The sequence below is a fragment of the Falco punctatus genome (genome assembly GCF_963210335.1).
Source record: "Falco punctatus genome assembly, chromosome: 7".
Lineage (NCBI taxonomy): Eukaryota > Metazoa > Chordata > Aves > Falconiformes > Falconidae > Falco > Falco punctatus.
The window spans coordinates 22,323,298-22,342,124 of NC_137587.1; the positions used below are offsets into that span (position 1 = coordinate 22,323,298).

Below are 18,827 nucleotides of genomic sequence, written 5' to 3' on the forward strand. Positions count from 1 at the left end.
CTTTTTGAAATACTATACTCAGCATCAGTGAGTTTTGTTGTTTTCTAGTGAACAAATGTTCATGGTGTGTTATTGCCTGGTTATAAAATTTCATAAAGCAACTCTTTATCCTGCTTGCTGTGTCCAGAATCATCAAGGTTTAGGAACTGTCCTGAATTTGTAGCTATCCTATATACATTACTAGATAGTTGACTTAAATCTGCACAAAGCAATTTCTCTCTTGGGCAATCAGTTTTCCAAAACTGAAGTCCATCTCTTACGTCTTCTGGAGGTCATTTAGTATTTCTACTACAGTAACTTCTACCAATCATAACTAAATTGAAGATCAGTTCTGTTTGGTATAGAACATTCATATGAGAAGCAATCCCTGTCCTAATAAAAATTGATTGACATGAAGTTGAAGGGAGAGCAGGGCTGCGGTTAGATGAGATGACTTGCCAGCAGGCAATGTGCAAGGTCAGTAGCACATACAAAAATATATCCAAACACCCTGATTGAAAATCTAATGCCCTACACAGAGGCAGACTTTGTTATGGCTGTATCTCTATTAGAAGATGGTCATTAAAACGTTGCCGCTGAACTCATTTAGTGGAGTGATTACTGACCCTGAAGTTAAGGACAAAGCAGCAAGTGGAAATTGTGTATTCTTGCTTTTTAAAACTGTAGCTATATCTGCAAAAATAGAGGGGAAACCTGAACTACTGAAGTATGTAATCTCTAGGGAAAGAATGGCAGAGACATAAAGTATGAAAACAAAAAAGAAGGGTATCAAGATGTTAGTTAGGTTGTGAGTGGACTTCAAAAACAAATCTCCTGATCATCCCCATCTACCATGCAGTGGTTCACATCACATAGTGGCCGGGAGCACACAAACATTTCTATTTACATGAAGCTGAACTATGTGTGCTTCAGAAGCACACCTTGTGCCTTCTACTAGTTTAGTTTGCAGGTCAAGACGAGAGTATGCCAAAGTCAAACCACAAAATGTGTGTATTGTGGACAGCAAGACCTCAACACCGACTGTTTCACTTTGTCTGTTCTTATTAGACTGCACAACTTGCTAATGTCGGTATAGCTGGATAACAAGTTATCTGTTTTATATTGTAGCTGGGAAGAGATACTTAGGGAAGAGCTAAAGTAAAAAATTTTGCACTGATTGCTTATTTTTCCTTCCCATTTCCTTCTTTTCCATCCTGTCCCTGCAGGATAATGATGTGTGTAGGTAAACAAAGTAATCGCAATAAAATAATCACTTAGAAGCATATACATTTGTCAAGAGAAATACCAAAATTATCCTCAGCAAAGCTGAAGGTCACATCTGCTTTCTAAATCTCTCCTTTTGAATGTATACAGAAGTTTGTGCTGGATCTTCTGTGGACTGCATTAGCTGATGTCCTGTTTTACTCTAGTTTTTCTGCTGTCCTGCTACTGTACATCCTCAGGAAGCAATGGGCATCTTTTGGGATTGGCCTCTGCAATTTTTAGCCAGTGGTTTGTTTTCATAATATGCAAATTTACCAGCTGAGGTACTCTAAAGCCAAAGATGTTTGAAAATGAAGTGTAATGCGTTATTTCATGGGAATCTGGTCTTTTCGTGGCTGTCGATGCAGCAGAGAGATTTATTTCAAAAGCCACAAACATTTCAGGTCCTACTTGTCTGGGTGCAGGGAAGTTTCAAAACCCATGGCGCTTTTTTTTTTTTAATTAGGAAAGGGAAGATACTCATCTAGCAGATGTTTTAGCTTTTATAACGCAGTAATCAGTTGAAGAGTATCAACTTGCACAACTGAAGTGCTGCAGTGGGTGGCTATAAAATCTTCAGAAGGGATGGGCAAGGAAGGTGAGGTGGTGGGGTAGCTCTGTATGTCAGGGAGTGCTTTGATTGTCTAGAGCTTAATGGTGGTGACAGTAGGGTTGAGTGTTTATGGGTAAGAATCGGGGGAAGAGCCAACAAGGCAGATACCATGGTGGGAGTCTGTTATAGACCACCCAACCACGATGAAGAGGCAGACAAAGCATTCTACAAGCAACTGGGAGAAATCTCAAGTCACTAGCCCTTGTTCTTGTGGGGGACATCAACTTGTCTACTGGAAACACAATACAGTGGAGAGGAAGCCATCTAGGAGGTTCCTGGAGTGTGTGGAAGATAATGTCCTGACACAGCTAGTCAGTGAGCCAGCCAGGGGAGATGCCCCGCTGCACCTGCTGTTTGTGAGCAGAGAATGACTTGTGGGTGATGTGGTGGTTAGAGGCTATCTTGGGCATAGCAATCATGAAATGATAGATTTCAATTCTTGGAGAAGTAAGGAGGGGGTCAGCAGAACCGTTACCTTGGACTTGCAGAGGGCCGAGCATGGCCTGTTGAGGAGCCTGGCTGACAGAGTCCCCTGGGAGGCAGCCCTGAAGGGCCACGGGTGCAGGAAGGCTGGGCATTCCTCATGAAGGGAGTCTTAAAGGGGCAGGGGCAGGCTGTCCCCATGTGCCGAAAGGTGACCGGCCTGGCTCAACAGAGAGCTTTGGCTGGAACTCGGGAAACAAGGAGAGCTTACCATCTCTGGAGGAAGGGGCAGGCAACTCTGGAGGGCTGTAAGGATGTCACAAGGTGATGCAGAGAGAAAATTAGAAGGGCCAAAGCCCAACTAGAAGTTAATCTGGCTGCTGCTGTAAAAGAGAATAAAAAATGTTTCTATAAGTACATTCTCTGGGTACCCAGCCCCTGAGCTGGAAGGCAGGGATGAGGAGCAGAATGAAGGCCCCGTAATCTAAGGGGAAATGGTCAGCCACCTGCTACACCACTTAGACACACACAACTCTATGAAGGATCCACCCATGGGTACTGAGGGAGCTGGCAGAAGTGCTCACTGAGACTTTCCATCATTTATCAGCAGTCCTGGCTAACAGAGGAGGTCCCAGCAGCCTGGAGGTCAGCCAGTGTGACACCCATCTACAAGAAGGGCAGGAAGGAGGATCCGGGGAACTACAGGCCTGTCACAGCCTGACCTCAGTGACAGGGAGGGTTGTGGAGCAGGTCATCCTGAGCGCCATCACACAGCACATGCAGGACAACCAGGGGGTCAGGCCCAGCCAGCGTGGGTTTAGGAAAGGCAGGTCCTGCTTGATGAACCTGATCTTCTGTGACAAGATGACCTGCCCAGTGGATGAGGGAAAGGCTGTGGGTGGTGTCTGCCTGGACCTTAGTAAAGCCTTTGGCACCATCTCCCACAGCTTTCCCTGGAGACACTGGCTGCTCACGGCTTGGGCGGGTGCACTCTGCGCTGGGTAAAAAGCTGCTGGACGGCCGGGCCCAGGGAGTGGTGGTGGATGGAGTTACACCCAGCTGGTGCCCGGTCACAAGTGGTGTTCCCAGGGCTCAGTGCTGGGGCCAGCTCTGTTTAGTATCTTTATCGACGATCTGGACGAGGGGATCGAGTGCACCCTCAGCCAGTTTGCAGGCGACACCGAGCTGGGGGGAGTGTTGACCTGCTGGAGGGCAGGCAGGCTCTGCAGGGGCATCCGGACAGGCTGGACCCGTGGGCTGAGGCCGGTTGTACCAGGTTCAACAAGGCTCAGTGCCAGGTCCTGCACGTGGGTCACAGCAGCCCCACACAGCGCTACGGGCTGGGGGCAGAGCGGCTGGAAAGTGCCTGGGGGAAAAGGGCCTGGGGGTGCTGGCTGACGGCCGGCTGAACGTGGGCCAGCAGTGTGCCCAGGTGGCCGAGAGCATCCTGGCTTGTATCAGAAATACTGTGGCCAGCAGGACAAGGGAGTGATTGTCCCCCTGTACTGGGCACTGGTGGGGCTGCACCTCAAACACTGTGTTGAGTTTTGGGCCCCTCACTGCAAGAGGGACATTGAGGTGCTGGAGCGTGTCCAGAGAAGGGCAACAGAGCTGGTGAAGAGTCTGGAGCACAAGTCTTGTGAGGAGCTGCTGAGGGAACTGGGGTTGTTTATCCTGGAGAAAAGGAGCCTCAGGAGAGACCTTATTGCTCTCTGCAGCTACCTGAAAGGAGGCTGTAGTGAGGTGGGGGTCAGTCTCTTCTCCCAAGTAACAGGCGATAGGACAAAAGGCAAAGGCTTCAAGTTGTACCAGGGGAGGTTTAGATTGGGTATTAGGAAACATTTCTTCACTGAAAGGGTGATAAAGCATTGGAACAGGCTGCCCAGGGAAGTGGTTGAGTCAGCATTCCTGGAGAGGGATTTAAAAGGTGTGTAGGTATGGTACTTAGGGACCACAGTGGTAGACTTGACAGTGGTAGGTTAATGGTTGGACTCTGATCTTACAAAGGTCTTTCCCAACCTAAACAATTCTATGATTCTAAAATCTGTTAAGTATGTGTCTAAAAACCAAAATCTTACATTTACTGTGTCATAGAATTAATTCAGCTTCTGTCTTCATTTTTCTACTCTTGTGAACAGGATATATTTAATTTAGGTTTTTATAGCAGCATGTTAAATTTCTTCATTTCCAGGAGTTCTTCAGAGAACTACCGTATGCCAGTGATGGAATACAAAGTGAATGAAGGAATGCCGTACGAATTTAAATTTCCCTTCAGAAATAATAACAAATGGCAGCGAAATGCAAGCAAAGGACAGGGACCTCATGTGGCTCAGGTACCATCCCAAATACAAAGTCCAGTAACATCTAGGATTGGATCTGGGAAAGGAGAGGGGAAAATGCCACCCCCAGAACGAGCAGCCAACATCCCCCGAAGCATCTCTAGTGATGGACGCCCGTTGGAGAGCCGGAGGTATGTGTTGTCTTCACAAATGGCTTTTCATCGCTGCTCAGAATCTTGTCTGGAAAAAAGCACAATAGATTTATCAAAGTATCTGAAGACTGCTTTTATTCTTGATATTAATCAGTCAAAAGGAAACATGAATGAGTGAAACATTAGCCAAAAGGGAAATGCCTTTCCTGGCATGATTAAACATAAAATGAAATGTTATAAAACTGTTAGGCTGTTTCCCTTCTGTTGGATGGTATTCTAGTACTATTGTATTGTTATCTAAGTTCCAAATGAGTTGCAATTAAGGTTTTAGATGTAAGTGTTCCTCAATTTCTACATTTTGAAGAAGTAAATCAAAGTTTTAGCTCCTTTATAGGTTTGGTTGATCACTGGACTCGCAAGGCAGAGATAGCATCTAACAGGATGTTTAGCAAGAGAATTCTGACCAGCACAGAAAGCAAATTTATCTGATAGGGGAGTTATCAAACTTTTTAGGCTAGAGAAGAGATTAAGTTTGCATTTCTCCAGGTGAATTGGGATTTCTTGTTGTTTTGTGTTTTTTAAAACAAGAAAACTTTATTATTAAGATAAAGGTATCGGGCACAATCTGTCACAATATCTTCATTCTTTCATGGAAAAAAATGTATTAGATAGCACTCAAATGAACTGTCATTGTTTTCACTATCTATACAAATCTGTTACTGTCTGCATTTACAAAGATAACTGTTAAGGGAAACAAGCTCATAGCTTATATTTTTTATTTTGGACAGTTCCTTTAAAGCTGTAGACAGATTCTGATCATGCTTTTTACGCTGCTGAAACATACAAAGCGGTGGAGAGAGAGGATGTATATTGTAGAAAAGTGAGAGAGTTGTAATTAATTAAAGCATTTTTCACATCTTGAAGAACTGGGGATGAAAAAAAATACAATGTTCAAAGGTAGTATGGCCAAGACCAAGAAACTACCTATACCTTCTGTATAGGACACATTGTCAAGAAGTTAAAGTAGTTGGGGAGCACTTCATTTTCTTACTTTCTTTTTCTTTAGACATGCCCTCCCCGTTGTAGCTCTATGTAGGTTCAATAGTTAAAGCTCCCATCAGTGTGAGTTGCAGAAGAAAATTTGCGAAAGTGAAAGCATTAATAATTTCACAGCCTGTGAGAAAGGTTACAGAAACCAGTGAGACACTGGGCTTAACTCTCTAATGCAGGAGTCCTCAAACTACGGCCCACGGGCCAGATACGGCCCCCAGGGTCTTCAGTCTGGCCCCCGGTATTTACAGACCCCCCCGCTGGAGGTTGGGGGGGGGAAACCAAGCAGCTGCAGATGACCTCCTGCCACTTCATCCACATGCCGGCCCCCTGCTTAAAAAGTTTGAGGACCCCTGCTCTAATGGTACATTTGGACCAACATAAAAATTGCATGGCTTCAGGTCATTCTGCATGTTACAGCTGAAGACAGGCAGATGCTGAATTTGAAGGTATAGGTATTGGGGGTTTTCTTCTCTCTCCAGTGCTACAGAATTGCACTCTGTAGTTAGGGAAGGCATAGTAATACCTGGGCAAAGTTTAAGGCAGTGGCAGAACATCAGATGCTGTGAGTTTTTTCCAGATGTTTCCATCTCTTCATGGTATTAACCAAAGAGCTTTGTCTAGAGTCATGAGTTGGCTGTTCCATGACGTGCTGAGGACAGTGAGCCTTTGGCTGCCCTGAGAGACAGGGTATTAATAACTGTGTTTTTCTTGTGCATAACAAACTATGTGGGCAATGTTGCACACCAAAGGCATCCAAAATTTATCCAGTCACTGGGTGCTTCTAGTTAGGGGTTATGGCCTGCCAAATGTTTGCCAAGTGAAAATTACATTTCTGTATACTCAGTATTTGTTTTCAAAAAGTGGAACTTTGACTTTCTATTTCCTTCATTTTCAAGGCATGTAGTTGGGGGTTTTCTCCTCTGTGTTAAGTATTTTTTTTTTAATTATTATTCAAGAAGAGTTCTATTGGATCTTTTTATTCTTAGAAGTGTATTATCAAAGTAGCTTTTAAGTTTGGCTGGGAATTTTTCTGGATGCTTGAAAAATGTTTTCTGTCCTACCTTTCTGGTCTGGTAAACATGTTAGTCTTGGTTGGATCAAATTTAAATATAACAGCAGCTGCCTAAGATTAATGTTTTTCCAGTTCAAGTGGAGAGAAGTACATTTTGTCATTTTAAAGGAATACCGGGGGGGGGGGGGGGGCGTGGCATGGGAAGCAATAGGCACACTCCAAGAGGCATTTGTCTTTACTCTGTGTGATAAAAGAAATCTTTGCTTTTGGGGAAACTCAGCTATCTCTATTCTTATTATGTAAACAAAGATGAGATTTTCATAGCTCCCTTTATTGTCTCATTTAATTTTTCACCACTATCTTTCATACTTCCCATAGCATAAAAAACATTTATCAGGAGGTGCTGTGATCTGTGTGTATTTCTGGTGCATGTAGCAGTGATGGTGCTCCACTGTGCTTTGTTGCCTAAGATTTGTTCTTTGCCTAGCTCTCAATTGGTTGGAGAAATGGAGCACCAAGGTTAACTGGTAGTAGGGACACTGGAATCTACACGTGTGGTCCCTGTAGTCCAAAAAGGCCCTCTGATTAACATGATTATAAACATGACCCCATCATATACAAGACGGGGTCTCTCTCTTTGCACTATTTGTGTTCTATAGAGCAATTTTAAGGGGTTTTAGAAAAAAGCACCTGTCATTATGGCTCATTAGCAAAGCAGTACAGATATCCTAGATTTCCTTACTACCATTAGAGCTCCACTTTCAAAAAGAAAGTACTGCCTAAGTGTCAGTGGGGCTGAAAACTTACCTGTGAAGATCCATATGGGTAAGTAATTTCAATACTAAATTATATCTGTAACTGCAGTTTTGATCTTTGGTGGGTAGTCTAGATATCACTAGCTGTCACTTGTGTTTCTATGGTGCTGAGCCACATTTCAGACTTGCTAATGTTTGACTTAATACTTAGTTGTTTTGAGACTGGAGCTGGCATTTATTGCTCTGTGCTCCTGCCCTTTGACTGTGTGTTCTTCATTTATTGAGCCAGGTGCAGTGACAGTGACAGCAGATCTCATCTGCTGCTAAGTAACAATGATCTATAGTTTGTGATCTCTTTTAAGGGGCATAGCAGCTGAGAAGCCCATAGTAAATTGACCCATGTGGCTCTTTGAACTCTGAATCTGAGTTGATTTTTGGACTAGTGCTGGTAGCAGGCATCCAGGACCACAGAAGGTCAGTACTGTCGTTAACCCTAGTGCCAGCAGCTGGGATTTCAAAGAATGAAATAGAGGCATTATAGTATTTCTGACTTATCACACCTGACGTGGTATTCATTTTAATAACAGCAATAAATCCATGACTTAGATTAAGTATTTAGAAAAAAAACCCGAAGACTTGAGGGATGTAATTTAAACAAAACCAGCTTAAAAGACCAGTGGTTCCCTCTGAGTATGATGTGCTGTCAGTGTACAGGGAGTAGGGGTGTAACTCTTTTTGAATTATCTACTAGTGATATTTGACTGATGATCACTTTGTATAGCTAGAGTCTCCAAATACGCATACTGATTGAAATAATTTTTTTTTACTCATGTTGATATTTTCAATTTAGTCCATTTAACCATGTTAAAAATAAATGAAAGCTGCATTACCAGTCCTGAAAACAGGAGGATTTCACTTCATATACATAAAAACATCAAACATTTTTCCTCCCTATGGAGGCTGCTGTTGTAGTCTGTTGTGGGAGAGTAGCTTGCTTGACAGTCCCTGATTCTGAGAAGGCAGACAAACGCCCAGCCCTGTGCCTGGCAGAGTACTTTTGCCTTTATTGGATTGTCTTCATGTGTCCAACTCACTAGCTTATTCTTCCTATTCCTCATAGCATGCTGGGTCCTTGAATGTCTTCATGATTGATGTGCATATTTGTAGGCAGGAAAAATAATGCAAAACTTTATATATCTTCAAATAAATCTCTAATCTTACTGAAACAGTAAAACTGAAAAATCTAATAATATAAATGCAATAAATTCCAAGTTATGTTGTCTTTCACAACATTAATTAGTCCACTTGGGACACTATATAGCCTATAACCCAGGAATTAATATCAGTAGTAAATTAAGAAAAACAACAATAAACCACATATGTGAAGTATGCCAGAGCTAATGTTATTGGAGAAGATGTAATTTTAGAGCTTCGTTGGTTTTTTAGGTTTTTTTCCCCTTCCCGGTTTTCAGGTTTTATTTTGTACATTTGGTTTCCAGACTTTACTCAGAAAAAAATGTGCAGGGAAAGGAGATGAGGTAGTGTTAGGTGATAATCTCCTTTTAATTAAATGGGAACCATCTTAACTAAAACTTGATTCAACAAACATTTGTTAAGTGTGAAAACCAGGCAGCAAAGCGTGCTGCTGGACTGAACACTTCAGTGTGTAGTTCAGTACTGTTCTGGATGAAAGCTCAAGGCTCTTAACTAGAAAATTTCTGAGCCCAAATTTGAAACTGAATTATGACATGACTGCAGTCAAGTACTTGCTGTAAAATTCCACAGTATGGAAGTAGTAGAACAATATTCATTAAGACTGGTTTTATTGAGGACTTAGGAGCACAATCTTGCCCTAAAACTGCATACTTCCATGAATGATGCCTATGTGTAGTCAGTGACAGTAACTGCGCCAGTAGTATATAGGTTAATTCCTGCAGATAGATTCCAGCTAAAACTGTTCCCATATTATTTAAAAATCCTCATCTGCTGCCGCTTAGCTTGGATCAGCGATATTTTTCCCAATATAAACAAGCAGGTGTCTACTCATCTTGCCATCTCCCAAGTGAGCATTGTAGCACACACATTGCTTACCTCACAGGGTTTGAGGATTTGTTATTTTAAAGTTTTCATAACATTCTTCAAATTAAAACATACTATCGTGAGATTATATATTACGCTTTTCCTACTGGCACCAGGATGGCAGAGCTGGATGTAGCTAGCAGTGGTAGATCAAAGATGTCGTGGCTGTAGGGCCAAACTCACTCTTGTGTTCCAGAAACATCTGAGAAGAGCCATGATGATGTGTCGTGTCAAGAGCTGCTCTCTTGTTTGACAGTGGCCATCAGCAGGGACCAGGGAAAACCATAAATGGTTATAAGTATAAAGGAAAACTTCTTACCAGGTCTGACAGCCTCCTGGCTCTCTGCTGTTTAAGACCGCCTGGAGCTGGATGTACCTGTAGCACTGCATTTAACAGCTGTAGATGGTATCTCTTCACCCAAGTGTCTGCTGATTGGTCTCTTGATAGTTCCAAGCCTCCTGTTTGTTCTTGTGTCACGAGGGATAATGAATAATCACTGTTTGCTTGATCCAATGTATTTGACGTTTGGATGGATTGAAGCAATTGAATGACAAAATTATCATCTGTGGAGCCATGTAGCCTGTACAGTGTTTCTTCATACGGAAGCTACTCTGTACCTCAGGTTTTCCTGTTGCCTGCCTCTGTATCTTTTCTTGTTATAATACATTATTTCTGAAATGCAGTGATCAACTTGAAGAAAAATATTCAAGAAGGTATACAGTGTGGTGTGAGAAGGTACAATATGACAGTATAATTGCATTTTTTGTTTCATTTGCTATCCCATTCCCCAATATTGCTCGTGTTTTCTCTTTTTTGAATCGTTTAGTTTCCTTTTAACATGAGAGCATTGAGTCATTGTTTTCAGATGTCCCATCTTATGGTATTATTAGGATTGCAAAAATCAAACATTTGGAAGGTAAGCTTGCCAGAACTAAGATTTGCTGTGCAATTTTATTCAGAACTCTTGTGTAACCATATTTTCTGATACTTGCTGTGATTAAATTACAATAATTTCTTTTAACAGAGGACATCTGCCTCATTCAGTTCACACAGTGTATGCAGCTCATTAAAGAAGAGCTATTTAATATTTTATTTTCCTCTTCATTACTCCATCCCTTATTTACTGGATAGCATTCAAATCCTGCTGTAAAGATGCAATTGCTAATTCCCCTTTTAAGATTTACAGTGGCGCCCATTACTATAGTTTCTGAATGCTTCATGGGTATTAATTAAACTTAATTTTCTAAACTCTTGTGTGAGAAGAGATGTCTTTGGTCCTCTTCAGATTACCAACAAAGGTAGAGAGAGAAATTATCTTCTAATCATTTACTGTGTCTTATTTTGGGCATCCCATATTTGGAAGTGTGCCCAGCATTGTTAATACAATTAATACATTAATACAATTAACTTAGTTTTGAAAAACTCTTGCGTGAGAAGAGATGTCTTTGGCCCTCTTCAGATTGCAAACAAAGATAGAGGGAGAAATTATGTTCTAATAATTTACTGTGTCTTATTTTGGGCATCTCGTATTTGGAAGTGTGCCCAGCACTGTTAATATTTTATATATTCAAATTACAGCTTCAGTTGACTTCAGCTGCTTTGTGAAGTTTTCAGCTCAGGAGTAAAACAGGCCCTGGAATCAAATGAGGCCTTTGAGAAACTTGCAATTAGTGACAATGAATGAAAAATTTTCTTTAACAAATATGCCAGTGGTCATACTGGAATGCTGCAGCAAGTGCAAGGTAACAATTCAGTTTTGTAATACAGTCAGCACTGAAATGCCTTAACTGTAAGGCTGTCTCTTCTCTTATGGCAGCCTGTGCCTCTTCCACTTCTGAGCTGTGCAGCTCTTGCAGGAGAAGTTATAGCACTAAATAAAACTGCATGAGACAGAGGTCCTAAGGGAGAAGGCACCTGTGTATGGTCATGCAACTAAGGACTGCCTTAGGCCATAGACACGGAGCATGCTAAGCTGACATTTTTCTTATGATGTGTATATTACATACCTATGCACACTGAAGACGGGAAAATTGCAGCTAATGACATGGAAATTAATCTATGAAGAGCAAGACGGATGCTTTCGATGTCTCTGTTGTCATACTAAACAAAATAACATACCCCTATCCCACTCACTGCATTCACAAAAGATTATTTTCTTCCCATACTTGGCAAGGCTCAACCAGTCCTTTCAGGATGAACTAGATCTGTTAGAACTAAATCATGCATGGAATAATCTCAGTTCAGTTGACTACAGTGTAAATTGTTTCTGTTTAATGCAATGGACGCTTGGCCTATTTTTAAATTCTATTATGGGACTCATGCACTTAACCATTTTGGAATTTCTTAAAGCTGTCTTTTTAAAATAGATAATAGTTTGTTTTAGTTTGGTTTTTAATTATAAATAAGACAAGCACAGAATATCTTAACTATAGGGGTATACCGGTAACACAATGCTCCTTTTGTCTTGGGAAGTGCCTTTCATCAATAGGTTTCAAAGCAGCTCAAAAAGTCAATTCAAACTAATTTACTCTAAAGTTCTTTTGTCTTATTTATATGTTTCACATAAAATGAAATGTCTTTCACTATTAATGTTTTTTAGTGCTATTGTGAACTGTACCAACAAAATGGATTGCTGCTTTAAGTAATAGGATGTCTTACCTGACTGGTTTGCTCATTGCTGTTGTTCAGACCACATTTATAATACAATTTTGTTTGCCCTCGAGGTCTTTCTTCTTTGTAAATGAGTTAGAACTCCATGACACAGTTCTGAAATCTCAACATTCCTTCTGAACAGCGCTGTCACTTTTTGGTAAAGCATAGGAAGTAAAGAAAAGGCATAGCTGAATCTGAAGTGAAAATGTAAGCATTTTCCAACAGGAAATCATTTTACAGAAATTGTTTGAGGAATAATTGGTTTCCTTGCCATAAATTCTGATTTAGTATTGGGGGAAAAAGGTCATACTTTTAAACTGTGTATTGCTCTGCAAGCATAACAGAGTTTAAATGTGCGTGCCTATATAGATGAGTGAATGCTATTGAAAGTATATATTTTTGTTAGCCGAACTCTTTCTTTATGTGTGTGTGTATATATATTTTTTTATTATTATTTTTTGTCTCTAAATGTGCCACTGGAAAAATGAGCTGTTTGGTTCATGGCTTCCTGCATTTCCAACTCTTGAACTTGTTCTTAGCAATCAAGTATTTCAGAAGTGTTGCTTGATAAATGTGAGATAAGTTAAATTCAGTTCAGTAGACTAGAAAGGAATTACTGGACTTGGTATGGTACTTGTGATGGTCAGGTGTTAGATCATTCCTTTCTTGTGTAGGAAGAAGAGTTACTGGGTAGTCATACACACTTTGTGATGTCCCAGATGATCAAGGCGTTTGGTCCAGTCCTAATGCTCTTTCCATTTTAAGTTCGTTTACTGTTTTTTTGCAAAGTACTGAGGGGGACAAATGCACATTTGATATAAATACATATACATACACACACTTTGGATATATACACACATATGTAAGTAACTCTAACCAGTGTGATGTTTTTTTGTTTTCAAAGGAGTTTTTGAACTTTAAAAATTCTTACAGTTTTATGGTGAGAGCTCATTAAAATCTGCCACTATTTTACAGATATAGATTAACTGGCTAGGTTAAGATCTTCTAAATCTCCAGACCCAAGTTGTGTACTGAGGCAACTGAGTGTTTTGCTGAAGTCAATATGCGTTTTTTTAAATGTTGAAAGTTAAATTTCTGTTTACATCATGTAAGTTACAGTGTTTTTCCCAGATAAAATGAGTAAAGATTTGTGTTCACAGTAGGATTTTTGATGTTCATGGATGGTGTAATTCAAACTCCACTTAAATTGTGCAGAAGTTCTGAAAGGCTTTGGTCACCACTGAGTGGAACAAAGAACTAGATAGCAGCAGTGAATTCAGTTGAGGTTTGGGAAACAAAATGCACAAAACAGAAAAATGATCTAAAAAAGCCTTCAACTACAGAACAGGTCATACGAGTAGAGCAGTATAAGCCTGCTGCTTCCAACTATTCTGCCCAGGTGCATGTGTTGAAGTTCTAGCCTGTTTTATTTGCTGTATGGTTATTCTGACAGGAGAAGGCTTCATATGACTCAAGTCTGTGTTCAAATAGAGTTCTGAAAACTGAGAGAGTTTTATATTAGAATGTTTATATTAGAACATTATGGGGTTTTGGAGCGGTTAAGGTATTTATAAATAACACCATTTTTTAGCCTTTGTGATTTAATGTGGACAAGTTTGGTGATGTAGAGGTAAGCTTCATACTCTTGGAAGGGTTTGCAGAGACAGCTTGCTACAGTTAGTTTAAATTCCAGACAAGAGTTTGTTTTGAGAATTAGAAATATTTTTTTTGTTTGGTATTTGTGTGAGGAATGTCATGCTATTCCTTACAAGCAGCCTGTAAAAACAAATCAGGACTTTAGAAACTGGGATACTTCCCCTGTGTGTGCTGGGATTTTCCTCCCTCGCTTGCCTCTCTTCATTTACTCTCCTGTATCCAGTTTTTTCCATGGTTTCCAATAGATTAAAAAAGGGAAGATGTCTGATCTTTCAGCTCACTTCATTTCTACTTTCTCCATGGTGCCATGTTCTTTGGTGTGATGTCTGTCATGCTTTGCACTGTGATACTGCTGTTCAGTATTTCTGATTCAACTGGATTGTTTGCTCTGAACAGGTTGTCTCCCGGTTCTGATGTCTACATCACAGTTTCATCCATTGCCTTAGCAAGATCGCAACAGTGCCGTAATTCTCCAAGCAACTTATCATCCTCAAGTGAGACTGGCTCTGGTGGGGGCACATACAGACAAAAATCTATGCCAGAAGGGTAGGCACCAGACTTTTTTCATATTTTTTATAGGCAGGTTTTTTGTTCTCTGTTCCACTTGTTGTAATGTATATTAAACTAAAGAAGTGCTTACACAGCCTCCTGTTAGCTGTTGTTTACATGCATTAAAGTGTTTGTTTTCAAACATCAGTCATGCTTCTCAAAAAGTCGATTTTAAAAGCCTCTTGTTTCCACCTTCTCTTTGTGACCTAACCTCTCTGTCTGATCCTAGTCTACAGCTACTCAGGTTACTATACAAAGGGATCTTCATGTATTTAAAAATCTTCATTAAAGGTACTGGTTTAATGTTGCAGATTGCTTCATTTTGTAGGTTTAGATTCTAAAGTAAAGTAAGTGATAGGTTTGGGACTTTGCAGTCTGTGCTAGTAGTTGAAGCAAAGTATTGTTGAATGCAACTAAAATTTCGGATGTATAGGCACAAAAATGCTAATTAATCCACAGCTGGCATCTTTTTCACATATTCACAGTCAACCTGTTTTAAGGTGCTGTCTTTCAGCTTCCAGAAATCCTTAAACTCTCTGAAGTGATCCAATGTAAGGGGCATCTGGCAGAGGAATAAATTACATCCGTATCCTTTTCAGAGGGCACTGAAAGGAGCAATAAATCAGGCATCTCCAAGCAGGGAAGAAAATAATTGGCAGCAGGAGAGCTGTCTACCACATTCCAAATTACTTCCTGTAGAGAAGATAAAGGGGCAAAACTGCTGATAGTTCACACTACAGAGCTTCCCTCTGAAGTCGTCTTGAGTACATTGCAGGTCACTGTGTGCAATTCATTCTGGTTTGGGTCTTTTATAAAGCAGAAGTATTTTTTTCTCTATTTAAAAAATATAGATTAGTAGTAACGTTAAATACCACTGTCGGGAACTGCTTAGCACAAGGTGCTGTCTTTTGCCTATTCAGTTGCCACTAAGGGGACGCTGCTCTGTGTCAGTCCAGAGAATGCTGCTCTGAGCATGTGTTTGAACAAGTGCTGCTTCTTGCTCCAGAGCACTGAAGATTTGTCCTCCCTGTCCCCCTTGCAGCTCAGTTTGAGGTTTTCTGAAGAGGCCGTGTCTTCTCTGCTGCATACCTTCATGAAGGCTTTGATTCATGACACTCTCAGGCCTGTTCAGGTCATTATTTAAGTTTGTGCTTAAGACCTACTGACATGAGGAGATTTGCTCTAAGCCCATTAAATGTTGCTGTAAGGAAACTAAATAGAAGGGTGTCCAGGGCTGTGGAGCTGGAAGAAGCACTTAACCTCTTTATACCCTACATACTTCCTGGCTCATTCGTGCCAGCAGCACTTACGTGTTGCCTTGAATTCTGAAGAGCTTGTGCTCCCAATATGTTGTCTGCTCTTTTCCAACCATGTAATTTGCTCTGAAAAAAAGGTATTGCTGCCATGTATCTTTACACCATCACAACCATAACTGCTTGAGTAGGAAGGGGATTTCAGCCATGCTAGTGGTGGTGTTTTGTATTGGCCTCAGAGCACACTAGCACCCATCCCAACCCTGTTGCATCTTATAAGTTAATTATACACGTTCCCTACAGCATTCTTTGAGCATTTTGCAAGTTCAGCAGAGATGCGTCCTAGAAACCTTGTGTATATGGTCTTTTTGGTTTTTAAGTTCTAATTCAGTGCAAGGAAACACTGTTTAAATGGGATAATGAAAACAGTAATTAATATGAACTTTACATGTTCCTACTGGATGCTTTTTAAAAAAAGAAAACCCACTTGCTAAACTCCAATTATTTTACTATTGTGTTCTATTCTTACAGGAAAAGCACATTGCCTCCCATACTGTCCTTGTACACATGAATCGTATTTACTTGGGACTTTCCAAGCATTTTCTACCATGGTTAAATGGAAAGCATGAAAAATGCAATTATGAAGGAAACTTTCCTTTGCCTCAATAAGCAAAGTAATGTCTGTCACATTACTAAAAACCACTGCAGCTCCATGTGCATCTTCTGTTGACATTCATCTGAGAAACCAGATTAAGGGCAGCTTTGTAGCGCTGTTCAGTGAACCAGGTAGAGCTGGTCAGCATTTAACCCATGGCAAGAGGTGTTGTAGGATTCACTTGCTAAGATGGTGAATAGAAGGGTGGGCTGGAGTAGGGGCCAAGGGAGTGCCATGTCCTGAATGTAGTGTTCCTGAGGTGAGGCTCCAGTGTGCGCTAGTACACCAGCCCCTGAGATTTCCCAGTGCAGGAAATCTTAACTGCTTAATTTGTGTATACATTTCTTGTTGTATGATATGGCAGATTTGGAAAGTCTGTGAAACTTGAATGACTAGAAGCCATAGGTAAGAGTCCAACCTCTGTCAGGCATTGGTAAAACCAGTAACTGCTGCCTCTTCTAGATATCCTAAACCTGGGTATAATATCCTGGTCCATATCCTAAACTGGGTATAAGCAAAAACCTCCAGATTGGTCTTGATGTATGTATGTTTCATATACTTATCCTGTGTTTACATGAAGGGATGTATATGTAATAAATGATTGTCGAATGTAAAAATGAAATTGAAAATGCAAAAATAATTAGTTTCTTCTTACAACATACATATTTGAACAATTTCACTGTTCTTTTAATCCAGATTGATTTCTCTTTCGAGATTATTTTTAAAATTCATTCCTACATACCCTAATGGGCTATATATTTAAGCAGCATAGAATATAGCACCACCTGCATTATTATTTTTGCTTTCAGGTAGTCTTCTTCATGTAAAAAAGGCAATCTAGATACATTTCTGGCTGTTCAATTAGTGTAGCAGTGATTTAATGAAATAATTAGAAATGTGGTGGTTTTCTGTATCTCTAATGTTGAAAAAAGATCCCACATCATAAATAGCCAAATGCAAAATTGACTGCTTTAGTACATATGAACACTACGGGGTTTATGTAAGAGGACAAAGTTTAGAAGTAAATTATTGATGCAGTGTAACTTCATTGCACCAAAGTTTCTTTGGGTTTTGGCTTTGTCTTTTAGATACCAACTTCTAGTTATTTTATTATGAAAACATTTTCTTCCCACAATACTTTACAAGTGTGAAAAGTTTGAAAATTACCTCAGACCAGTGTTTAAAGAATCAAATCAGCTTTTGAAATGTTGTGTTTAGGTGTTTTATCTATCTGTTGAATTAGTATTGAATTCACCATGTTTAATTTAGGTGTTTAAGTGAAGTCCTAGCTAGTATGTGTGAATAGAAAAAGAAAAGTGTTACTCGCTTCGTGCAATTTCACTGTAAGTTGTTTGCAGTCAGAAGGCAGATAATCCCGGTTTTCTTCACTTTTTTTTTTTTTATTCATCAAACCGTATGTTGGCTATACCAGAGAGTGGTGAACAAAGCAGGGTCATGTTTGGGTAAAGTTTAGGAGGCCCTGATTTCAAAATGGGACATTTTGGAGCTGTGCTGCATGTAACAGGTATATTCTGGCTGCTTGTCTTTGAGGATGGGAATGGGATTTTGTTCTTTTAAGTCATGATGTTTCTTTGGTAGGTTCATTTAAGCAAATGAGTACATGAACTTTCAAATGGGATAACCACACTGAGCTTATTCTGACAGTTGTGCGGAAGTATGTTTTACATTGGAGGTCACGTGGGGCAGTCTGTAGCTGGTAGAGTGAGTGGAAAGTACAGTTTGGGTTATTTTATTTTCTGTTACATTAGACATTTAGAGCCAGATAAACTCAATGATACATAGAGAATATATCTACTTGTAATTCTTTTGGTTGTTACTCTGTGCATGCGGAGTTTGGGGAATTTTTTTTTTCTTCAAGGTATGTCTGATTGGAAAAAAGATCCTCAGAAATGCATTGTTCTTTGAATTCTTAACGATTGATCTGCTAACTCTGAACCCAACTATAATTCTTACAGACTTAACTTAGATGTAATACAGAATTATAGATTTAATTCTTACAGGCTTTTAGACATATAAGGCATCTAGACTTTGGTATGGCACAGAGGCACTGTGTGTCTCCTTTGTCATTTGATTGTTCTCCTTGAGTTTGCTGTATCTTTATTGAGCTTTCTGAAATAGATCTGACTAATCTAGCATGATTTCCAAAGTCCATTGAACTCAGTTTTCCTTCTGCTCTATATGCTTTCGTCTACAACAATAGGTATACATGTCTCACTGCTTTCCTACAGCTGTATTTAGTTTACACCAATGAAATTATTTTATGATCAAATAACTTAATAATTTTCAGAATTCATAACACCCAGGTTTGGGGAATCCATAGCCAATACAGTCAACTTTATGAATACTTACTTAAAATATTTGGCAATGTAATATTGTCCCAAATGAATCTGTGTTGTTTGCATCTTTATCTGCATCACCCAGGTGTGACCTTA

The 18,827-nt window shown here is 40.1% G+C and overlaps 1 protein-coding gene across 17 annotated transcripts in view; it reads left to right on the forward strand.

Annotated features, from left to right (window-relative positions):
* The window catches only part of SIPA1L1 (signal induced proliferation associated 1 like 1), a 228,589-nt gene that overhangs the window by 183,431 nt on the left and 26,331 nt on the right, over positions 1–18,827 (forward strand). For all 17 annotated transcript variants that reach the window (XM_080397593.1, XM_080397584.1, XM_080397592.1 and 14 more), the window contains 2 exons: positions 4,470–4,748; positions 14,314–14,463. In XM_080397593.1, the coding sequence (XP_080253719.1) occupies positions 4,470–4,748; positions 14,314–14,463 (429 nt within the window). The remainder of the gene's footprint in view (positions 1–4,469; positions 4,749–14,313; positions 14,464–18,827) is intronic.